General features: G+C 48.7%; 2 protein-coding genes across 2 annotated transcripts; one reads left to right on the plus strand and one right to left on the minus strand.

Moving 5' to 3' along the window:
• The first annotated feature begins 5,047 nt into the window (after nucleotides 1-5,047).
• Nucleotides 5,048-7,987, plus strand: LOC135294511 (homeobox protein NANOG-like). Its single transcript, XM_064409866.1, has 4 exons — nucleotides 5,048-5,243; nucleotides 5,546-5,820; nucleotides 6,571-6,660; nucleotides 7,030-7,987. The coding sequence occupies exons 1-4, from the start codon at nucleotides 5,048-5,050 to the stop codon at nucleotides 7,450-7,452; spliced, it is 984 nt and encodes a 327-aa protein (XP_064265936.1). The 3' UTR covers nucleotides 7,453-7,987.
• A 3,512-nt stretch (nucleotides 7,988-11,499) lies between these two features.
• Nucleotides 11,500-19,033, minus strand: LOC135294512 (homeobox protein NANOG-like). The gene is made up of 4 exons (XM_064409867.1): nucleotides 18,853-19,033; nucleotides 15,425-15,699; nucleotides 14,033-14,122; nucleotides 11,500-13,608 (listed from the first exon to the last, which is right to left on the minus strand). Exons 1-4 carry the CDS (start codon nucleotides 19,031-19,033, stop codon nucleotides 13,246-13,248), a joined length of 909 nt encoding a protein of 302 aa, XP_064265937.1. The 3' UTR covers nucleotides 11,500-13,245.
• Between the last annotated feature and the right edge of the window lie 3,833 nt (nucleotides 19,034-22,866).

The following is a 22,866-nucleotide window of genomic DNA, read 5'->3' on the forward strand; positions in this document are numbered from 1 at the left end:
GGGACAAGGGCCAAGTAATGGGGGGATCCCTGTCTCAAGCCCTGACAGATTTGAAACTGAGCACCATTTTTCCTAACACCAGCATTCTCTGTAATAAGACACTTGCATCACAGGTGATCTGCTCCTTTGGGGACTTCCTGGGACTTGAAAAAAAAACCCCAAACAAGCAGATAGCACAGATTTGGCACTGCCTGAAAAGCATGTGCTAACTTGGAAGAATTTGGTTGTAGGACGTGTATGTGTTAGAAGCACTTCCAGACTGTATGCCCACTTATGGCCTGCACGAGTGTGATTACAGGCACCCACTTGGCACATAATCCTCATTAGCTCTGTCCTGATATTAATTTACCATGGGCACATACATGGGATCACCCTCAGACGAGAGATGTGAGAGAAAGCAGGTGCCATAATACGTGGTGAACTTGAGAGAGCACGAGATTCAGCCAGCCCTTCAGTGTCCCACTTGAACTGAAGGCTCTGGCAGCACTGCATTTTGTAGGAAGCTATCCCTATGAGAATAAGGAAGACAAAGAGGTGTCAGGGGAGGGGGAAAAACCCTTCTATGTAATTTCAAAGTTCAGGAGTGGTGTGTGTTTGGAGAACAAAAGACCAAGTGCTTGATGTAGAACAGCCTTTCGAGGAGAGTGGGGGAGGTGGCTCACGCCAAGCACAGGGCCTTGGTACAGTGCAAAATACGGAATTTGTCATTCCCCCCTTTGGGTGGAAACGGCAGAAAGCATTGGAAGACAGCTCTGCCTGCTTGCTTTTAGTGAGAGGACTGCTAACTGAGCCTGTGGGAACACCCACACCAGGGATAGCGGGGAGAGGGGAGGATTCCTGCAGAGAGGATGCTTGGAAGGTTTTTGCCCGATATGCACATCTCTCCACGTTCCCCAGGACTTCGCATAACCCTGGCTCCAAGTTGTTTGCAAGACTGGTCCATATCCCAGCTCATGGGCACTGGTAGGGGATGCTTCTTGAGATGAGTGCTTACAGCTATAGCACTCTGGCATCAAGTGCATGGCAGGCATGGATGAAGGATTGCTAAAGAAAGAACAGACCTATCAAACCCCAGAATTTCATGCGCTCCCTAGCCTGCTTCCCACCTACTTTCTGACACGCAGCTTTCTTGCCTTTTCAGGGAAGCACTTGGCTTTGTGCCATGGATGCCCGTTCCAGTCTGCCCCCACAGAGCTAACAAAAGGCCACATCATCCAGTAATTCTCAGGGCATTGAGAGACTGGGCTGCCGGGGGAGGGACAAGATTTGTCCTTTTCTCTACCTGCTCCTCTAAAGAGTCAAGAGAAAGAAAAACTGTATTTTAATATGAATGAGGACCTAATTTTTGTTTTTCTTTCTCAATTCCCTTCCTTCTACAGTCAGTCATCTTGGCTCCAGACTGCAGACTATGACCATGCTATCTGGGACAGGCTGTCCAGAGCCAAGGGCTGGGCAAGTACTGAGGTCTGCAGGGCAGGAGTGTTTTCATACGTCTAACCTGGGGGGTGTTCGCTTACAACAACAATAAAATAATAAAATTAAAGGTGTCTGCTGGGGACGAAAGCTCTGACAAGCTCAACAGAATACAAGGCAAGGATTTCTAGTTGCCTTCCCCAAGCACCCACATCGCTGTCAGAGGATGGTGGTTCCCAGGAAAACCCCCGAGGGGCAGTGGGGCTCTGGCCGTGGCTCCCTGTTCAGCAGTACCGAGCCAGCACCCTGCTGCCCCGCTGAGCAGCACCAACAGGAGCAGAATGGCACAGCGACACGCAAAAGCACTGCACAGATTTTGGTAAACCAAAACACAGGCGACCCACGTTACAGCCAGCTGTAGGAGGCAGGAGAGCACCTAATCTGTGTAAAATTCGAGACGATCTCTACCACTACAGCATTATCCTGTTGATCAAAATGAGTTAAGCGATGCTCTGAGGTAGGAAAAGCCCAGCATTTCTGACCCAGTGGTGTGAGCTCCAGAGCTGGATTTACAGCATTAGCCAGCTGGTGCTTCCCCAGCCTCCATCTATGTAAACTGGTGGTTTTGCATCACTTCAGAGCAAGCTTGAGCTCCAGCCCCCTGAAGGTAGGGACCCTACTGAGAATAATGGGAGATCCTTGTCGGGGATACTTCCTGGATGAAACACCTTCCAGCCACAGTCCCATCTTCTTAGACAAGGAAACCAAGACTGCTTTTGGACCTGAGCTTCTGTCTCTGCTGCTGGAGCACTACAGAAAGGGCTTGTTAGAGCATGCTACAGCCAGAGAGCGGCTGCATTCAGCCCCATACACTTCATAGGAGAGATGCGTGCTAATGTCTTTACAAACAATTTCATGGGTGGGGGTATGGGTGTCAAGAATAAGTCATTATTCTTATTACTCACCTGACTAATGCTCCACAGTACATAATGAGCGCATAATGAGCTAAGAACTGAAAAAGAATGGGGTAGCCACAGAATGAAGGGAGAGGGGGACACAATCCAGGGTCAAAACACAAATTGCTCCTACTATTTGGCCCTGTTGGGAAAAACAGGATTAGACTAGATCTGACCTGTGTTGCTGTTTCAGCTGAAAACAGTTCCAAAAGGAACACAAGTGGATACTTGCATCTGCTCTGAGTCATTCCCAACACTTTTAAAAAGCACATAATCTCTACAGATTTTAACATTTTAAATTAAAAAAAAAAAATCCTAACATTTTTTAAAAGCACATCAGCTCTAGATATTCATGGGCAGTATATCCAGTCTGAAGGCTGATGGTGCCACAGGCAGATGTTCCAGACCTCATCATCCCGTGAGCTTCCTAAATGTCCACATCATGTTTCCCATAGCATTCCCTGTGTATGACTTCTGGATTTACCTTTGCAAATGTTTCCATGTGTATCATTTATTTGGGGGAAAATAACTGGATTTCTTTTCCTTAATAAATTCTGACTTTAGATGGTATGGTTTTATACACTTACACAAGTCTTATTTCTCTCACAATTACATTTAAAAAGATATGTTTGGTGAAGTGATTGGTGGTACTGTTGGGTGAGGGAGCAAATTATCCTCACTCGAAGGGGATGTGTGGAAAAGAGATTTGGTGGTTAAAGCATAAAAGAAAGGGAATAGAGGACAAATGGGATGAGAAAACGAAAATATTAACAAAGACATAAAAAAAGGTGGGGAGGAGAATTAAATCAGCTGCATGTTCACTACAAAGCAGGTCTGACCCCGGGACAGAAGCTGATACACCAAAACTGATCTATGTATGAAAATTGCAGAGTGTGAGCAGTCCTGCTGCCTCTCCAAACACACAAGCGCAGCTCTGCGAGGGAGGATTTGCTGGCAGAGGCGGTGTTACTCCGTCTCTAGAACTCTAATCCCTCAGCCGCGTGTTCTCGCACGACTCGGGGGTTCCCGCAGCCTCTGGGGCCGCCGAACACCAGGGCTGGGCTTGCACAAACCCCGCGGCTTTTCCCGGTTTGCAAGGGGCTGCTCTGGCGATCTCGGGGAGCGCCCGCGGGGATCACGCGTGTCCCCGGGCAGCCCTGCCAGCAGGGGACACGGGGACAGGCGGCTCTCTGCCCGCCAAGGGCAGCAGGACGGCTTCGCCTCCGAGGAAAAATCCCTTCCCGTTCGTGCATCTGCTTTGCGAGCACCGAGCGAGTGACCTGCCCAAAACCCACAGCCCGGCTGCCTCTGCTTGCTCCGGGGCCAGAACCAGGCTCAGGCTCAGGCTCTGGCTCGGAATTTTCAGCCCTCGCACCTCGCTATTTTCATTATAAGAGATTATAACCTCTTTCTCCCACATTCCTAATAGTCCTGACTGGATCTTGTGCGGATTCTGAGAAACGAAATCATTAATTAGGAGATGATCAAAAGTAAGCCCGGCAACGACCCTTCCTTGCTGGCTCAGGGGAGCAGCCGGGGCTCGTTAGGACTCAGGATGGGAGGAGGAGATAAATTGAAATCAAGGGAGGTCTTTCTCTGTCAGGTCCCAAAGACGTTTAGCAGTGCAGCAGGTTAGTAGCTACATCCCTGCTTATGTCCGGTTTCTTTGCACTGGAGGAGGTGGGGAATTTGCTTGGTGCATCACATGCCTTCTTTTGTACTTTTTCCAGGTGGTTTTCCAGATTTTGTAATTCCCGGGGTGTGAGTTCCTACCGACAAGTTTTTTATTTCCTTAAAGTAAGCAGTAATAGCTTGGGGAGGAGGGTGGCATGGGAAACAGTTTATTCTCCCCAAGAAGGCCATAGGCCCTAACTTCAAATCCTTAAGATCTGCAGAGCTCTTTTACAGCTGCAGTGCTCTTGTCTCCTTTTGAATTTGACCCGGTGATTCCCATCCCTCCCTGCTGAGTAACAATTTTTTTTTTTAATTTTTTTTTGTTTTAAGGTATCACTTTTTAGTAAGTCTTAAATGGCGGAGGAAAGAACCTTGGAAAATATGCAGAACAAGACTGCCTGGCTCAGCCTTGGGCGAGCCGCTGGGAGAAGCAGCCTGGCTTTCTTTGAGCCCTTTTCCCGGCCGTACAGACACGGCTCTGTAGGGCCATGCCCCCTGCCCCCAGTCCGGATTCACTGGCGGGGAGGTGGAGGGCTTATCTCTCTGCAATGATGGTTGCGATCTGCAATGCAGACGCACAAAGTCTCCTCATGCCCCGCGGCGGGTTCCGGGGCCAATTCTCTCTGTTTGGGTGGGGATCTGTGAAGTGTGGGGGTGGGGGGTGTGTGCCCAGCTCCGTCCAACTCACCGGGGAATCCGCTCAGCCCCGAGGGCCGAGCGAGCGCCTCCTTCCCACGCCCCAGCGGGGAGTGATGGACTCATCCCCATCGCGGCATCTACTAGCCAAGCTGGCAAGCGCAGCCCGGTGTCTCGGCCCTCCCCCAGTGCCTGAATACCCTCGAAGTCCCTTCCCCACAATCAACTAACTTTTAACATGACAATGGCCATCACAATACCCTCCAGTCAAGGCCAGGCTGGGGCGGACTTAAAGCATCCCCCCCATCTCCCCCCCAAAGGAGTGCCTGTCCGCGGCCTGCCGCCAGTCTCGACCGTCACCTCCACTCATGCTTGGGGCAGGGGGACCCGGCCGGGCCATGAGCACCCACCTAGCCACGCCGCAGTATGTACTCTACTCTGGCGCGGCCAGGTACGGGGACTACTACTGGTTCTCCGCAGGCAGCATGGACGGCGTGCCCACCGAGGAGGCTCCGGCGCCCGACGCGCTCCCGCTGCCCGCGGCCAAGACGCCCAGTCCCTCAGGTACGTGGCCAAGCGATCGGGATGCCCTGGCCCTGGCCTGGGAGCGGCCGTGTGCCCCGGAGCTGGGAGGCGATGCCGATGCTGCGGGCGGCAGCCGGGAGCCAGCGTGGCCACTGCCCAGAAGGAACAGGACGAAGGAGCCCATCGGCTCCGCTGCCGTGAGGCGACCTGTGCCCTGCTGCCCACGGCTGCGGGGCCCCAGAGCACTCGTAATCTCAAATTCTCCCAATAAGCTGGGCTTTCAAGGTTTTTTGAGTCTTCCTTGATTTATTTTGCTCACCGCAGTTCTCTTTTCTCCTCAGTTGACTCTCCAGCTTCCTCCAGCTCCGGGACACTCACGCAGTACCACACCCCCGACTCCGCCACCAGCCCCACCGCAGCGGGGAGCCCGTCACCACACTCCTCTCTCCCGAAGGTCAAGGCGCAAGGCAAGGGTGTGGTGAAGACGGGCAAGAGCCGCACAGCCTTCTCGCAGGAGCAGCTGAAAGCCCTGCACCAGCGCTTCCAGAGCCAGAAGTACCTCAGCCCCCAGCAGATCCGGGAGCTGGCTGCTGCCCTTGAGCTCACCTACAAGCAGGTGAACCTCTTGCTTTGAGCAGCAACTGATTTGGGGGTCTTTATTTTTTTTTGTTTTGTTTTTGTGTTTCGTGGTTTTTTGGGTTATGGGGTTTTTTTGGGTTGGTTTGGTTTTTCTTGGACCCCAGAGCGAAGTTTCTTTCATTATCTTGTAAATTGTACCTCTTACGTGAGAGAGTAGAGGGTGTGAAAATCTATGACTCAGCCTTATGTTTGGTTCCAGCACTATCCACCCACTCCGTGCAGGTGTTTGAAAGGCCCTGCAGAGCAGCAAAGCAGGGCTGTGCGGAGCCAGGTTACTGTTCTGCTGGACATGTGTTGTCTCTGAATGCAGAAAGATACTTGCACTGTGAAAGTGCAAGTGGCCTTTCCTAGTCGGAGTGGCGCCGTGGGCTCTCCCTAGAGGGAGGGCCCTTGCCCCAGCAGCTGCTTGTGTCTGACTAAAGGAACGACTCACTCCTGAGCCCTGACCATGGCACAGCAGTGAGATGGTGCTGTACAACCTGATTTCTGCAGTTTTAGTTAGGTATGGTTTTGAAGTCCGGAAAGGTCAGGTGGTGAGGAGTAGGAAGGTTTGTTTTCATGTCTCAGCTCAGTGATTTCACAGCCACCTGCATCTGCTGCACGTTGTTAGCTGCTGAAATTATTTACAGTATTAAAAGTCAGAAACGGGGTTGTAGCAGAAATAAGGATGTGTAGTAAGCTCTTAATAATTAATTTCTAATTTATGCCTTGTATGCATCACTTGTAGGTGAAAACATGGTTTCAGAATCAACGGATGAAATTTAAGCGTTGCCAAAAGGAGAGCCAGTGGATGGATAAAGGGATGTATTTACCACAGGTGAGTAAATTTCCCCATCACCACCAGTCACGGCTCTTCCAGTCTGCGGGGAGAAGTGTATCATGTCCAATTTGGTAATTCAAACAAGCCACAGGACTCAATATTACCAAGCCAGTTGTATTCCTTGTAACAATGGTTTTTAAGCTGGTTTCCCCCGACCCCAGCGTGGTTGTTCCTGGACACGTTGTGCTGCAGATAGCTGAGATGACCGGTTAGCAATTACTGGTCTATTGGGAAGACAATGGCCATGAAAAAGACTGCTATTGTTAGTCTTGGAGGTGGGGGCTGGGGGAGAAAGGAGGGGCCCATCCGAAAGAATGGGCCGTTGGTGTGGTTCTGCACTGCTGAACGACTTTCTTTGTCTCCTAGAATGGTGTTCATCAGGCTGCATACCTGGACATAGCACCCACGTTCCACCAGGTCGTCCCTGCCGGTTCCAGCAGGAACTTTCAGGCTGTGCCCAACGTGCACCAGGCTTACAGCAGCGGACAGACATACGGGAATGGGCAGAACCTGTACTCGTTCCCCTCCGTGGAGGATGAGGGGCTCTTAGGAAAAGGTGGGACAAGCTGCAATACCCAGCAAACCATGGGTTTATTAAGCCAGCAAATGAACTTTTATCACAGCTACTTTGACAATATAGATTATGTCAGCGTGGAGGTTGAAGATGCCTTCAACTTTCAGAGCACCTCTGACACTGTCACATCATTTTCGAGCTCTCCTATACAGAATCAATGCCAGTTACCTTGGCATCCCATGGGGACCCAGAGTGGGTATGAGTCTCAGGTCTGAGAAATTTTTTTCTCCAACCTCTTGTGTTCACCCATGGGATTTCCAGGGTTTTGAAGTCATGTTCTATTTGTTTTTCTTGCTCCTCCTGCTACTGTTGTTTAAATTACGGGGGGGGCTCAGCACCCTGGTGCTAGTTTCTTATTTAAGTGTGCCTGTCTGTTCATAGCTAACCCTTGGCAAAGATGCTTTGGGTATTGATGAGTTTGAACCTCATTCATTGAGGCCAGTGTGCAATGTTGCAGCTGTGAACAGCAGAGGTTGTTAAGGTCTGTTCCCTTGTTCAAGTCTCACCTTCTTTGCTGCCTCTCTAGCAGGTGATCTCTGGTCCTTGCCCTGTGTCTTGCAGCAGAGCTTCCACTGCAAAGGAGGTGAATGTTTGTTGTTGCTGAATAATTTTTTCATAAAGTCTGTTTTTTGCAGTTACCAAATATGTTTTATGTTATGTCCATGTTTTATTGGTTTTTCTGGTTAATGTTCAATGTTCTTAATGTTCTTACAAAGTTTGAATTGAAAATAAATTACTTTATTTTAATAATCAGCCTGTTTTTAATATGCAGGTGTGTAGCCTACTAAGGAGGGTGGGGGAGGCTCTAGGGCTCAGGACAAGCTGCTGGCTTGAAGTGATGTGCAGCCCTGTAACGTACTTCTATTAACCCTTGAGGCAGCAACGCTCCAAAAAAGTATTGAAGGAGAATGGAGCAAAAGAAAGTGTTCTGGAGATTGTGTGGCCTCCTGCTGGTGCTCCAGAAGCTCACAACTGGAGGTCTGGAATCCCGCTTCATTAAACATGCAGCTCTGTTGGGGTTCTTGTGCTGATCTCAAATGGCAACAGAAGTCTGCGACTAAGTAACTAAATCTCCTGCCTCCAGTATTGAAACAAAACCAGAACCGAGTTGCTATTTAGTCATACTTCAAACTAGCAGAAATTGTGTTTGGTTTAATCCCACGTTCTTCAAAGCACACTACACCACTGAAACCCTTCATTTGTCCAAAAGGGAAAATTCCATGGGTCCTCCCACCGAGCACGATTAGCTAAACTGCCAGCTGACTGCTCAGGCCCAAACTACTGCAGGTCCTTTGCTGAACAGGACCTGCTTGTGTGGGTGCAAAGGCATATATCCCCTCTCTTCCTGTTGCTGTGCTGCAATGCTCTGCTCCTGAGGCAAGGTACAGTAGGTACAGGAAGGAGAAAGGAGCAGACGCTTGAGCCTGTGTAGAGAAGGACAAAAGAAGAAGTCACTTATATATATGGGCTGCCAACTTTAAAACGGGAGAAAAAGGTAAGTCTTGCCCAGAAGAGGGGGAAATGCCAGGTTGATGTGGTTTTCTGTATTACAGAACAAGAGCTCCTTTCCTATCTGGATGGGAGATTCATATCCCAGTAGCATTGAATGAATTTTGGGTAATTCTCTAGCAATAGTATTAATTTCAAAAATTGCCTTGAAAAAATAAAGCTGAACCATATGAGTCACCTCTACAAGTCATACTTTGTCATTCAGCTTTAAAATGAGCAGCTTATGATTTTGGGGTTCTTTTAAGATGCAGTCTTTAAAGAAATAATATACAGACCTCTGTAAAACAATTGCAGAGGGTGCCTGCTGCAGTTTACCTGTGCTGCTTCATGTGTTTTGGTTCCATGTGTCTGCTGCAAGGGTAAGGAGATAGCCAGAACTCTGCTGGCAGATGTTCTTCTGCAAAAACATATTGTTGCTAAAACAGCCCTGGGGCTGAGAATGATTGTTCTGCATGTTGTGGTTTGTTGCTCCATGTACTGTGGGAGTGTTCTGAGGAAATTGAGTGTTCCCTCATGGCTGTGTAATTCCCCCAGTTGCTCAGCCTGGGCTGTGTGCAGATTTGGCAAGCACATGTAGCTGGAGGGAACATGCGGAGCAGCTGTTCTTTTGAGTTTTGGAAGGTGGGCTGGAAAGGACTCCTAGTTGCCCAGGAAGTGTTTCTAGAGCCTGTGGAATTAAAAAACAGGACTCTGTCCACAGAGCTGGTGGTCTGTTACTTTCACATCACCATGTGAAACAACTGCACAGGTAATTGGGCACTACTACCAAAAGTGATGGAGATGCAGGTGCCCCCAGCCTCATACTTGCAGAAGTGTTGGTATTAATTCCTTAGAGGAAGAAAGTGCATGCCAGCAAAAGGTCCTACTGCTAGGATGCATTACACCTCTGTTAGGACTGCTGCTTCTTGTGACTGCTGTGTAACAGTGATCTCTGCACACTGCAAACATGATTTGCTTTGCTAGCAAATCATTTTAGGATCATGCTCTAAGATGATTTGGAGCTCTTCTTATGTGTTACAGCTTGTGGGAATACACTCCTCATTTACAATATCTGCAGTGACAAAAAAGCTGCAGATGTAGTTCCAGTGATATAGAATCCCACCTAAACAGAAGAAATTGGGTCTGGTACGGGATTTTACTTTGTAGTTCACTGGGTTTCAGCTGTCCCATAGGGAAAATACCAAGAGCAGTGGAAACAACCTCATTCCTTGCTCTCCATGTCAGTGTGGCCTGCAGGGGTTTTACAAGCTACATGTTTCTTCCGAGTGATCCAGGAGCAAGGGTTCACAGCCCCATTTGTCTCTCTAGTGCAGATAGAAGTAATGATCTTTGCTTTAATAAGCTCTTCCCTACAGGCATATGTAGGCATATTTAGCTATGTAACTTCACCTCATGACTCTTAAGGCAGAGCTAACAGGGTTTTGGAAATTTTCAGTCAAGCTTTGCCACACGTCTCTTGCCTGGCCTGTCATCAGAGGGCAGCAGCATATTGGCTGATATTGAGTAGTCATGAGGCATGAATGACTAAATCATTGCACTTGGACATTAAAACAAAAGAAAAAAAAAAACCCACCAAAAAAAAAATAAACCCAAGAAACTACACTCCCAAGTCTTTTCCTACCTGTGAGGGTCATGTATTTTCATGCTGTCCAAAATTTTGAAGAGTACCCTCGGGTCATATCTGAGAATCTCTTTCATAACCAGGCTAGAATTAATTTCTCATACTTGACAAAAGTCCATCTGCTGTCTAGCAGCTGGAGAGTGTCCAGACCATTAAATCTTTTACAAATTACGACACTGGGAATTTTGCTTTGGGGGAGCCCCAAGATCCAGCTAAGTAATTGCTTAGATACTCAAGAAAGACCAGAAAAGAAACCCCAGTGTCCCTCTGGCTGCCTGGGGCTGAGGGACTCCCTCTAACAGTAGCTCCATTCCTGCTGTTTTTACACAGAACATTGGGAATGCAGCTCCTGATACAGCAGACATCAGTGATCTCCCTTTCTGGGAGCTGCTTACTTGCCTGTTTGGAATTGCTGCAGGCTTTTGGATTCCATAACCACCTGTGGCAATAAGGTCTATCTTTGGATGTTACCTCTGAAAAATTGTGTCTCTGAGGAAACCGCAAGATCTGGTACCGTTTGTTAGCACTACTTTGCTGTGGAGGCTCTGGGACTGACTTGCAGAAAGCTCCTTGCTATTTGCCTCCACAGCAAAATCCTGCCTGTCCTAAAGCATCTCTGAAGGAGCAGGACATGACATGTGACTCCTTTTTGCCCAGAATTAATAGTGAGGACGTGCAGCAAGCTCAACTTTTTTCACCTACAGCCGCCTTTCATGGGTTGGTATGGAAAGGTTTTAGGTTATATTCAGGTAAGTAAATACAACAGTTGGCTTGAGAAGAACTGAAAAATATCTTCATTCTGGTGTGAGAGCCCCGATAACTGCCGCTATTGTCCACCCTCCGATGTTAGCCAGCACCTTTTCAGTCGACTTAATTGTTCCCCACCCCTCTGATGCTTTCAACAGTCTTGCCCATCCTTAGCCACTTGATGGTTGCAAGAGGAGAGGGCAGGGGCTGTGCCAAGACAACATGACTCACCATCCAAAAGGCATTATCTTTCCTCAAATCGGGCCGGCCACGTGTTCCGGTTCAATGCCAGGCAGCAAATAAGCACCATGCAGCCACTCAACTTGATCACTCCCCACCACTGGGTCGGGGGAGAGAATCAGAAGACTAAAAATGAGAAAACTCATGGATTGAGATAAAAACAATTTAATAGGTAAAGCAAAAGCTGCACAGAAACAAAGCAAAACAAGGAATTAATTCACCCCTTCCCATAGGCAGGCCACCTCCAGGACAACAGAGCCCCATCCTGTGTATGATCCCATAGAAGGACAAAGGCAATCACTCTGGATGTCCTCCTCTTCCTCTCCCCCCAGTTTTCTACGCTGATCCCAATGCCATGCGGTATGGAATATCCATTTGGGGTCAGTCTTCCCAGCTATGTCTCCTCCTAACTCCTTGTGCACCCCTAGCCTTCTGGCTGTCAGGGAGATAATGATAAGCAGAAAAGGCCTTGACACTGTGCAAGCCCTGCTCAGCAGTAATGAAAACATCTCTGTATTATCAACTCCATTCTCAGCACAAATCCAAAACACAGCCCCATCCCAGATACTGTGAAGAAAACTAACAAACACAGCCTAAGTCAGCACAGCATACAGTTTACAGTAGTCAGAGTGCCTGCATGAGGGAGTGAGAAAGGGAACAAACATGTGAGGCACAGGGACATAAATCAGCTTTGCCAGTGGAAGACCATGCCTCTTATTATTCCAGTCACAGAAATCACTGCCTTCATTTTATGCTCCTTTTTTTTAACCATGGCAGCTACTTCATTGCATTAAGAGAAATTTGTTGTCATCAAAGTGATAGAAAATGTGTGACTCAGGGAACTGGAAGCCTGTTATTACATATTCTTTGCTACACACATCTGGTTTTAGGTACTTAGACACTTACATAGTCAAGTTTAGAAATGATAGTACCTCCATGACAGTCCCTATATTCAATACTGCTGGATATGGAAAATTCTTAAGGTGGGTGGCAGTTACTCACCTGTTTCTTTGACTGGAGATATCTGGCATTGCCAAGAGCCATGAAGCTGATCCACTAATAACACAGAAAATTTTCTGTTTATAGTTTCAGCATCAAGTAACAATGGCATACTGTTGCTATGGCTATTTATGTTCCATCTGTTTTTTATGTTGCAATGCTCTATTGCAGTGGGGAAAAGAGAGATGTATATAAAAATACATAATGCATCTTAAAAAGTACTCTTTTTATTTGCCAAATTGAATGCACTGTTAGGTTTTCTCAGGGGGAGGCAGAGAAAGATACAGACTAGAAGGAAGGGCTTACAAGATCATCTTACCAGCCTTTCTGCAAGCTACTTGTCACAACTCCCTTCATTAGGCGCTTCATCACTTCACCTCATGGCTGATATACACAACTGATGGTTTACACTTCAAATGGGTAACTGGCACGTGGCAATAACTTCTCCAACTTAAGTTAAAGGTAAGTGACCAGCACCCCTCCATAGAGCCCCTGGCTTCATGTGTTATGTACACACAACTGTACAGTGATACATAGAAATGAGATTCCCAAAGGAATCTGTGCTTCCCCTTAGACAAGTTACATGGTCCATAATTAAGAAGATCCAGGGCATAAGCTGGGTAGCCAGATCTTGGGCTTTGTTATAAGGCAGCTTGGTTTTCTGTGCCAGTCAAGACAGGAATGTGTCTATGCACGTGTACGGGCACTGAAATGAAGGGCTCTGTGTACCTGGGCAAATGGGGCTCTGCACAGCTGCGTGTCTGCAGGCACACATCTGGATGCCAAAACAGGTTTCTGCTACAAGGTGTCGCTGAGGTGGCCAGCACACAAATAACAAAGGGAGAGATGAGAATAAGATCTGATTCCTGGCTGCCCAAGTACCCCACAGTGCTTAGGAATGATAAAGATGATGGCTGGCAGCAGTTGGGAAAGGAGCTCCCATAGTGGCTGAGTGGTGAAAATTACAACCATCACCTGTCTTTGAGCTTGGATATTCCACACTGCCAGGATAGCTGTGGTAAAAGTCTACTTTGTGCTGAGCAATGAAGCCCACTGTCTGCTGGACACTGCAGGTCCCCCCGCCTTTGCCAAAGACTCCTCCATCCTCGCTGGTCACGATTGTGTAAGCGTTCTGCCCTGCTCCGTAGTGCTGACAGGGGGCAGGCATGGCTTGGATGTTGCCAGCTGTGGTGATGGGGTAGCCCTGGTGGAATTTGGGGTGCATGTCCAGGTAAGTACCGCTCTGGAAGCCACTCTGAAAGGCAAAGGCGGAGAGTCAGAACACATAGCTTCTCCACTGGTGTCCACAGGCCTGACGTGTACTGGGGCTCTGTCCCTTCACATTTCACATTGTCTGTTCACCAGCAGCAATGGCATGGAGGGCAAGAAGAACTATGTCCATTTGCATAGCTCAGGGGTGGATACACAATCATATATACATTCATATACACATAAGAGGAAAACAGCTTTTCCCTGGAAACGTTTTTGTGGTATAGCCAGCCCACTTCTGGGCTACCACCAGTACACATGGTGTGGTGCCAAGTCTGTGCCTCTGTGCTGAGCAAACCAAAAGGCCAGGTATGTTCACACTTGTGTGCTTAAGCTGTCCCCATGGAGGAAATATGGGGCTGATCTGCCCAGACAGAAGAGCCATGATGAGCCATGGGCTGTGTTCTTACTTGCGTGAGACACTGAGCCCGTTCGCTCCACAGGCTCTGCTTCTGGCACCTTTTCAGCTTCATCCTCCGATTCTGGAACCAAGTCTTCACCTGGGAGGGGAAGGGAAAGCAGAGAAAATGTCAGCAAAGGAGAGGGAAGAACAAATGTAACCAAATTTACAAGAACCAGAGGGAGTGACCAGATGGCAGAGATACACGGGCAGAAGCAGATAAAAGCCTTTAAGAACTCCTGGGGGGTGTTGCCACGGGGAGAGGTCTGTCTAGCAGCCTCAGCAGGTGGCTAGTGCAACTGTGTGATGGGGGAGGGGTGGTCGGTGTCAAGGGACAGTGATAGTTGGGACAAATCGACTCATTCCAAACATGGAGGTGAATGACTGGTGTAAATCAAGATCCACGACACCTCTACAAGCCCCCTGTACTACAGGCAAACTTTTAAGATGCTGTTTCTGCATATTTGCAAACAAACCTGCTCCTGGTCCCCAGCAGTTCCCAAATTCAAAGCTCCTTGCTAGGGCAAATTCCAGGGCCATTTCCCCCCGGGGCTGTGTCTGCACTGTGAAAGCAGCCTTTGCAGGGATGTGGATTGAAGGCGAGAGCAGACTGTCCCACCTGCCTTGTTCCTGACTGGAACCAGTTCAGTGTGTGCCGTATGCGTGCACTTACAATGCACGTATAACTTTTTTAGTCCCAGGGCATCCCGGCCATCATGCCCAGCTCTGAGATTCAAATTTCAGGAAGCTTTTCGACTTATAACTGCGAGCTCGTGCCCCATTGCCCAGCCCCCTGCTTTAGGAAAGCATAATTGGAGGCAGCATCATTTCACTACACACAACCTACCTGGAGATCAGCAGAGACCCTAAAGGGCAGTGATGTGTGAACCTAGCAGCACCCACGGGGAGGAGGGAGCACGTGTCAAGCAGCCAGGCAGTGCTGAGTGTGGAGCATTATTAGATACTGGACAAGATAAGACCCGGGAGACACTAGCAAGAGCTTTCAGCATGTCGCAGCAGCAGCCCCGTGATTCAGAGAACAGATGCATGCCAGGGTTTCTGAGAAGTTCACAGCGCATGAAAACATCTGTGAAGTGCTGTCAAGCCCGGGGTAGAGACTGTTTGTGGTGAAGAACATATTCATCACTGGGTTTGCAATTCTACTACGGGTGTTGGTAACAGAACCCTTAACTGACCCCTGGCTTGGGAGACCTAAATGAGGTGCCAGTGACCCCTCTATCTGCAAAGTGCTTCTGATCTCTGGGCATGCATAAGCAGGGGAGCAACTGTTAGCTGGCACCTTTGCCTCAGTCCCTACTGGGGACTCATCTTTCCATCCTGGCACTTCCTTAAGTGACCACTGTGAGATCGATACACTGTGGGTCAAAGTCTCTGTGTTCACCTGCTTGTAGGTGAGCCCCAGGGCAACAGCCAGCTCCCGGATTTGCTGGGGGCTGAGGTACTTCTGGCTCTGGAAGCGCTGGTGCAGGGTTAGCAGCTGCTCCTTGGAGAAAGCTGTCCGGCTCTTGGTCTTCCTGATCCCCTCCACGCCATATTCTCTGCCCTCCTGAGACTTAGCTGTAGGCTGTGGGGATGAGGATGAGGAATGTGGACTGGTGGCTGAATCTGGTGTGAATTGGCTGAAATTCCCAGAACTGGATGAAGCTGGAGATACTTCTATAAATAAAAAGAAAATGAGAAAAGGTGTAAGAGACAACATGTTTAGCTGTAAGGGTATAAGCGTGCTCCCTGCCTGCTGTAGAGCTTCTTACCTACCAGAGAGGAGCTTTTTTGAAGCAAAGGCTTGTGTGACCCTCGTTTCTTCACAGACCTGTGAGCACAGACAAGCACACTTGAGAGCGAGCAGCTTCCTAGCTCAGTCCCCCCTGGGATCTTCATGACTCCCTTTTGCCAGGCAGAAAAGCCAGGACAGGGACCAGTGCAAAAGCGTGGTGCACATTGGTTCACAGCAAACTCTCCTCCTCCAGATGGCCTCAGTAATATTTCAGTCTGATTGTGGTGTAAAAAGTCCTTGTCATGACTGCAAGCATAGCTCTGGTTGCTGGCTGGGCTCCCCAGAACTGCCTGCCCAGCAATACCAAGGCACTCAATAGAGACAAAACAAGTTCTGAGCAGGGTGTATGGTGGGGCAGAGCAGCCAATGCTCACAGTGAGGGCAGCAGGTGGAGAACATCAGGCGCTGGATATTGGCTCAGTCTTCTTTGCCTTTGTCTCCCACCACACACCACCACAGACCATGCCACTGCTGGAGATACTGTAGGTGGAAGGACCTATTTGTCTGAGAGGGGCTTTTGATGAGAGAAGAATGAAGGGGAGAAATTTCACATGGAAAGGGAGAGGGAGAGGAAAGGTGAATGTGTGAAACAGGTGAAAGGAGGCAGCAATCCTGTACCAGGGACATAGGGGACAAAATTCAAGAGTGCAGAGAAAGACATTCAAGCCCCTTCTCATTTGTCCTGGTACATGTCTTAAGGGATCTCTGTTGATGGCAAAGTTGAGACAAAGACCTAAGGAAAAAGTTTCCTGAACAATCTGGGCTCCTAGTGAAGACAAAAACCGCCAAGATGCAAAGTCATTCAGGCTGCAGGAATAAGAAAATGTGTCACATGCCAGATTACTGGGGTCTGAGAGAGGCTGAGACCTTCTCAAGCCAACCTGAAGGGCTGTGATACCAGTCACCCCTCTTTTCCCTAACTGCAGTGGTATATCTGCCCATCCCTCCCTGCTCCAGCTACTCCTCTGCAATCTGTCCTGCATGGTCCATCCCCTCTCCTCCTACTGGAAGTGCAGTGAATGGGGCAGTGCCATTTCAGTACACACCTTCTGACTACAATGTCTCCCAACCTCCTTACCAGTCACCCTGAGAACTGTGACACTGAGACACTCTCCTCAATCACCAGAACATATGTCCAGAGCAAAGTACTGGTGTCCCCTGGAGGAATGGGCTTCCCACCCATTCTACAAAACCTTTCCTTCTTCTGTCCTAAGCTGAGAGTCTGCTAAGCAATCACTGAAAAGCCTTGGAGTCCTGTTGGACCTCAGAAGGGTGGCCACATCTGTGGTACTGTGCCCCTTGTAACTCTCCTTACAGAGGCATGGCTGTCTCTGCGGTACCTGCCACTCAAGGCTTGCCTGCTCTGGGCCATTTGCTGTCCCCAGGAGATGACACCACCCAGAGCAGGGGCTGGGTGGACTGCCAGGGGTGTAGTGGAGCAGGTTTCCAGCACTGGGGAGTGGGGCCATGAGGATTGCAAAGGGATTCTGTCTGCAAGCTGGAAGAAGCTGTCAGTAGAAGAGGTGCAAGGCCTGTGGTGTTATGTGTGGGGGGCTAGGCTGCAGTGCCTTGAGGAAGCTGAACATCAGTGGCCTAGCTGCATGGCAAGCCAAAACTTCATGGGGTATCACAGGATGCTTGGCTCTTGCAGGCTGTGCAGAAAAAAACCTTATAGGGAAGAAATGAGTATGCTGGGAACATGGGCCTGGAAAACAGGAAAGTCTCCTGTTAGACAGGAACCACAGCAGGACACTGTAGAACTAAAGCTCCCCCAGGCTGCTGCTTGACCTGTCATCCCAAAGCCCCATGAAATGTCATGTGTGCAGCTCGAGCTCAGGACAAAAGTGCTCCCATTCCCATGAGAAGAGAGGAAAGGAGAGAGGAAGCAAGAAACACAAACAACAGTGCAACAGACATGAACACGAAAGCCTGTGACAGACCCACTCCCACAAGGCCTTGACATCCATAGGCCTTGACTTCCACAGCGGGGCTCTCTCCGAGAGGTATGAGGGTGTTTGAAGATGGGGTTAAAGTCTATGTACCAAACCCAACAGGGGCACACAGGAGTCCATCTGCCTGCTGCCTTTGATGGGCAGGCAGCATGCAGAGAAGCTACATGGCAGGTAGCCACATGCCGAGTATCCATAGGCACTCTGCCTGAGCCTGTAGCTTTCCATAGCAACTGACAGCTTGAAAGTGGCACCCCAAAACCTGGCTCTCCTCCCACCCATTTACCTTGCTAGAGTGTTGCCCTGCTGACCACAATGTGGGGCTGGGCGAAAACCTGCCCTTATCAGCTCTTCTATTGCCCCTCACTGGACTGGGAGAGGAATGGCAGGAAGAGAAAATGTCACTGTGGTGAGGCCTGGGACTTTTTGGTTTAAAAGAGAAAGGCAAAGCAACAAGAGCACAGAAAGAAGAGGGAAATAGAGGAAAATGGCAAAATGAAGGAAGCAGTGTGAGTAACAATACTAGATTTAAAGGAGATCTCCCAGCACCCAGTGATTCAGAGCAGGCCTTTGCTCATGATTAATAAGCACATAAAGGATGCCAGGAGTTTGTAAGGGGATGAGGGATGCCACAAGAAGTATCTCCAGGATCTGTTTTGTAAGGGGATGAGGGATGCCACAAGAAGTATCTCCAGGATCTGTTTCTCTCGATGGCACACATGACAGCATTTAACTAAAAGAAGGCCCAGACATTGCCGCACCAAGAACCATGAACTTCCATAAGACCAAGTTGTCACTCTGCCCTTCAGCCTGGAGCATTGACCTGACAGTGCCTCGACTCTTGCAGGTTCTTCTGAGGTTTAGGAAACCGGTTGGCAGCCACCCAAGAAAAGTACCATGGAAAAGTGGTGTGACTGGCCAAGGTCACCCCCTCCTGTGCTTGCCTACCACAGCGCAGTTTGCACAGGTGACGCACTAAGAAACTAAAGCAGGGAAAGACAAAAATCCGCTAAAAGTCATTTGAGCCTGATCTGGGAGCAGAGTTATCCTGGGGGTCAGCTCCAGGATTTGGCTGCAAGGCCTTACCTGCTGTGTGCCTCCTCCCCGGTGCCTCTGGAGAGTGCCTGGCCGCGGCGCCTCCCGCGGGCCCAGCCGCTGTGGGGGCTTGTCCTGCGTCCCCCGCCGCGTTCCAGCAGAGCTCCAGGTAGCCCCGGGCAGCCCCGCCGGGGTACGCGGGGCACGGGGGCAGCGCCAAGTGCGCGCACATGGAGGGCAGCCGGAGGGGCGGATCCCCCCCTCACGGCAGATGTCACCTCCACCCCGGGGACAGGTCCCAGCACCGAGGTGACGCAGCCCCGAAGCGCAGACAGGCCTTTATAGCCGGCCATTCCCGGCCTGGGACAGCAATATTCACCGCGGCCCGCTCCTCCGGGCTCTTTGTCATGTTAAAGAGGCTGATCGGTGGGGTGGGGACGGAGCAGGGGGGAGGGATAGCAGCACTTGGGATGGCATCAGGGCTGAAATATGTCCGCTCTGAATTCTTCCCATTCTGCAGGTTCCTCAGTCACACCTGAGCAGGGTCTGACCCAGAGCCCCAGGACAACTCCTGGTGCTTGCTTCTGTGGGCTCAAAATCCCGTGAGCGAGGATGTCCCGTACGGGACAGCTGTTCCTGCATTGGGAGAGCCCATCCCGGCCGGTCTCCAGCACGGGGAATGCACCGCAGCCAAATCTGGTGCTGAGCCGCTCCGAACCGTGCCAGCCAAACACACACCCTGCCCTGGGATTGTGGGGAGGTTCTGGGACCTTTACTTTGTGGCTTGTGTCACACTGACACCTCCCCAGGACCCACAGGCACCCCCTCCTGACCTGGCAGCACTTCCCATGCTCTTGGTGCAGATGTCAGAGATGGGAGAGCGGGGGAAAGAGTAAGAAGTAGAGCTGGGGACTTGAATTTTTTTTTGTTGTTGTTTTTGGTTTGGTTTTTTTTTTGTTGTTGTTTTTGTTTTTGTTTTGTTTTGTTTTGTTTTGTTTGGCCCGTCTTCAACAAGCCTGTGCCAGAGCAAACTCAGAAACACTGGGCAAGTCACATCCGACACCAGATCTCACTTTGCAGAGCAGGCTCAGAAATCTCAGCTGGCTGGTCTCCAGGGGGACAACCAGCAGAAACATTTTCACTGTGGAGCTAGGAGAAGATCTAGTGCATGTAAGGTCCACAGCTAACAGATTTGCTTGCCCATGGCCTCTCAAAAGCACTTTTATTTGTGTAGCCTCAGCTGTGGCCTTTGCCAGGCTGCTGCAGGTTGCTTGGAATAAAGGAGACAAAGAATTTCCTTTAAGACAGGGTTAGCTGATGTTTCCTGACATATGGCCTACCCAAGGGGGACAGGCACCTGCAGAATTGTTCATTAAATAACTAAAGGTGAGTGAGATACAGAATTCATCTGTGGGCCTGCAGACTAGGCTTGTTTTGGTCCCCTCTCATCAGCAGGTTTTGCTCTACCTGTATTTAGGTAAATTTTATTGATTTAATTTCAAAATACATTGTGAGTCTCTCACTAATGTCTATTTCTCAACAGAGAGATAGAAGTCCCAGTGTTAATTAAAATACTTATTGCTAGAACCAGCCCTGCTTTGGCACCAGGACACATGCATGCCTCCTGTCAGAAGCTCAGAGCTGAAGGTGCTGATCTGCAGAAGTGTAAAATGATTTCAAATGGACAATCCTTTCACTCCTCTGAACCTCATTACTTCACCAATGCTGGTTGCTGCATTACTTTCATCCCAAGTCTGTGCTCATCCCAAGCATCCCAGTACCTGCCAGGAGGACAGAGGGGCACCTGCTTGCTGAGAGTGTTCAAGTATCAGCAGGGAGAAGATACAGACAGGTGGGGGAAAGCAACAGAAATAGGAGGTAGAATTTAGATCCGTTTAAAAGGACATAGAACACTACTTCTACCAGGACTTGTGCTGCTGCTCTGTGCCCCATGGCAGGTCACTAGTCCTGGCTTCCCTGTCTGCAGAGACACTTTTCCATGAGGTGCAGACTGAGCTAGGGACCTGGCTAAAGTCTCTTTAACTTGGCACTGAGTTTTATGTTTTCTTCTTGCATGAAACACCTTTTTACTTTACAAACTGCAAAGATTGACATATCTCTGCACAAGAACAGCACGTTTTTATGTTAAATGTACTTGGAAAACTTAAAGCAAAACAAGGGCTTTTGAGCATATCTGACTCAATAGAAACCCAAGAGCATCCTGAATATGTCAATTATGCTGCTACAGCTTTTAAATTTGCTTTGGCTCATGTCTCCCTTCTGAATCATTCTACATTTCAGGGCTGCAGTGCCATAAGAGCTGAGATCACTGTCCTTCACACCTGCCCTCAAGCCCTAGTTAATTAAGCGCCAGTTACATGAGTTGTGCAGAGCTTGGGACCCCACTGGGCAGCTCCAGTGCCACCAGTCATGGAAGATGTCATGTTCTTCTTATTCATGCCTGGCGTCTTATTGGTGTTCCAATTTTCATGGCCTTAGGTGCAGTTAGGATATGAAACCAAGGTAGCAGACCTGGGAGGTATCAACATCTCTTTTAGGATTGTTGAACCTGAAGACCTGGCAGAAAACACGGTGTGGGTGGCAGTGGGGGGTCTGTGTAGCTACTGGGGAGTTTCACTGGCTGAGCATTTCACCCTTGATCTCATTGATTTCAGCTGCTTCTGAAGGTGTCTGAGATCTTTCCTACAAGGTGCCCAGAGGCCATAATAAACCAGTGTAGTCACTTGCACTACAAAGTCCCTCTAGGCAGCAGCTGGGGAGGAGGGTGGTGTCGCTCCTGGGAGCAGAGACCAGTGAGTGGGGCAGCTCGGAGGGAGTTACCTCCCTGGGGGCAGGAGGGTGACAGAGGAGCTGAGGGAACCTCAGGGCCTCACTCCCTGTGGTTTCACAACAGCAGCACCTCTGAGGGAGCAGCTTATGTCCCCCACAAAACATGTGGCACAGATGTGGCTTGGCAGCAAACCAAGCCTGGCTGGTTTGGTACTGTTTTGTTCCAGACCCAGCCCAAATGCTCACTGTTATCTGACAATGCTGAATATGGTTTTGGTTAATTATTCAAAGACTGTTAATACAGTTGTTTTATAAAAAAGGCTTTAATAGTACTGTTTTATAATATTTCTCCCTTTTTTTTGAAGTGTCAAACAAATGTCCTGTTTTGTTTAAACATTTGTAGGGTTGTTGTGATCGCTATTGATACTAATGGGTTAATCAAAAGACATTTTAAGAGCAAAAAAAATGGAAAAATAATGCAGTTTGAAGGATAAGAAATAAAGTAGCTAAAACATTCCCACATTGTAACATTATCATTCTGTTCCCCTTTTGGCCACTTTGTTCAGCATGTTAATTCTTTAATCATAACTTGAACTTGAATTTACCTGTTTTAAAGCACCATACTTTTCTCAGACTTTTCTTTTGTTGATTTTATACATTTTTTTCCTTTGCTTTCTGTGAGACTGCTGTAATCTAGTTAGATCCTTGTGCTTGCCTGGTGTCACAATGACCTTGTACTCTTTATAAATAGTGTTATTGAGTCTGCAAAAGAAAAGGGTGTTTTTTTCCCTGCTAAAACACATGGCTTTGCTGAACTGAGAGTAGGCAGGGGAAATGAGAATTTATTCCAAAAAATCATAAATGTGCTGCTACTTTCTGGGGGTTTTAGGTGTGTCATACTGGGCTGAAAAATTCTGAAAGGGGTAAAATAACTTCCCATTGAGGGAATATAGCCAAATTTCATTTGGGTGATCATAAAAAGAAAACCAAAAAAAAAAGGAAAAATATTAATTTTCCCTTTTTCCACTGTTCTCAGCCTAAAGCTGGTCAGAACTGGTCCTTTGCTGTACATAGCAGCCATCCAGAGCCACAAAAAAGTAAGTTAAGACCCCTCAGGGCAGAAAGTTGTAAGGGGATCTATGGTAACACCTACCTAAAAAGACTGGGGGAGGGTCTAGAGAGCCTGCAAATCTTAAATAACACTCGTAAGTGTTTCCTAGCAGCCTTCAATTTTTCCTTCTGTAAATGTAATTTAGGACACAACTTCACATGTTA

Source organism: Passer domesticus, chromosome 2 (assembly GCF_036417665.1).
Source record: "Passer domesticus isolate bPasDom1 chromosome 2, bPasDom1.hap1, whole genome shotgun sequence".
In the NCBI taxonomy this organism is placed as follows: Eukaryota; Metazoa; Chordata; class Aves; order Passeriformes; family Passeridae; genus Passer; species Passer domesticus.

Excerpts from the sequence above, each read along its gene's own strand:
- LOC135294511 (XM_064409866.1), top strand. The coding sequence starts at position 5,048 with ATGCTTGGGGCAGGGGGACCCGGCCGGGCCATGAGCACCCACCTAGCC. Across the intron at positions 5,244-5,545 it reads CAAGACGCCCAGTCCCTCAG|TTGACTCTCCAGCTTCCTCC; the intron begins GTACGTGGCCAA and ends TTTTCTCCTCAG. Across the intron at positions 5,821-6,570 it reads TTGAGCTCACCTACAAGCAG|GTGAAAACATGGTTTCAGAA; the intron begins GTGAACCTCTTG and ends CATCACTTGTAG.
- LOC135294512 (XM_064409867.1), bottom strand. The coding sequence starts at position 19,033 with ATGTGCGCGCACTTGGCGCTGCCCCCGTGCCCCGCGTACCCCGGCGGG. Across the intron at positions 14,123-15,424 it reads TGGGGCTCACCTACAAGCAG|GTGAAGACTTGGTTCCAGAA; the intron begins GTGAACACAGAG and ends TTCCCCTCCCAG. Across the intron at positions 13,609-14,032 it reads GGGCTCAGTGTCTCACGCAA|AGTGGCTTCCAGAGCGGTAC; the intron begins GTAAGAACACAG and ends TTTGCCTTTCAG.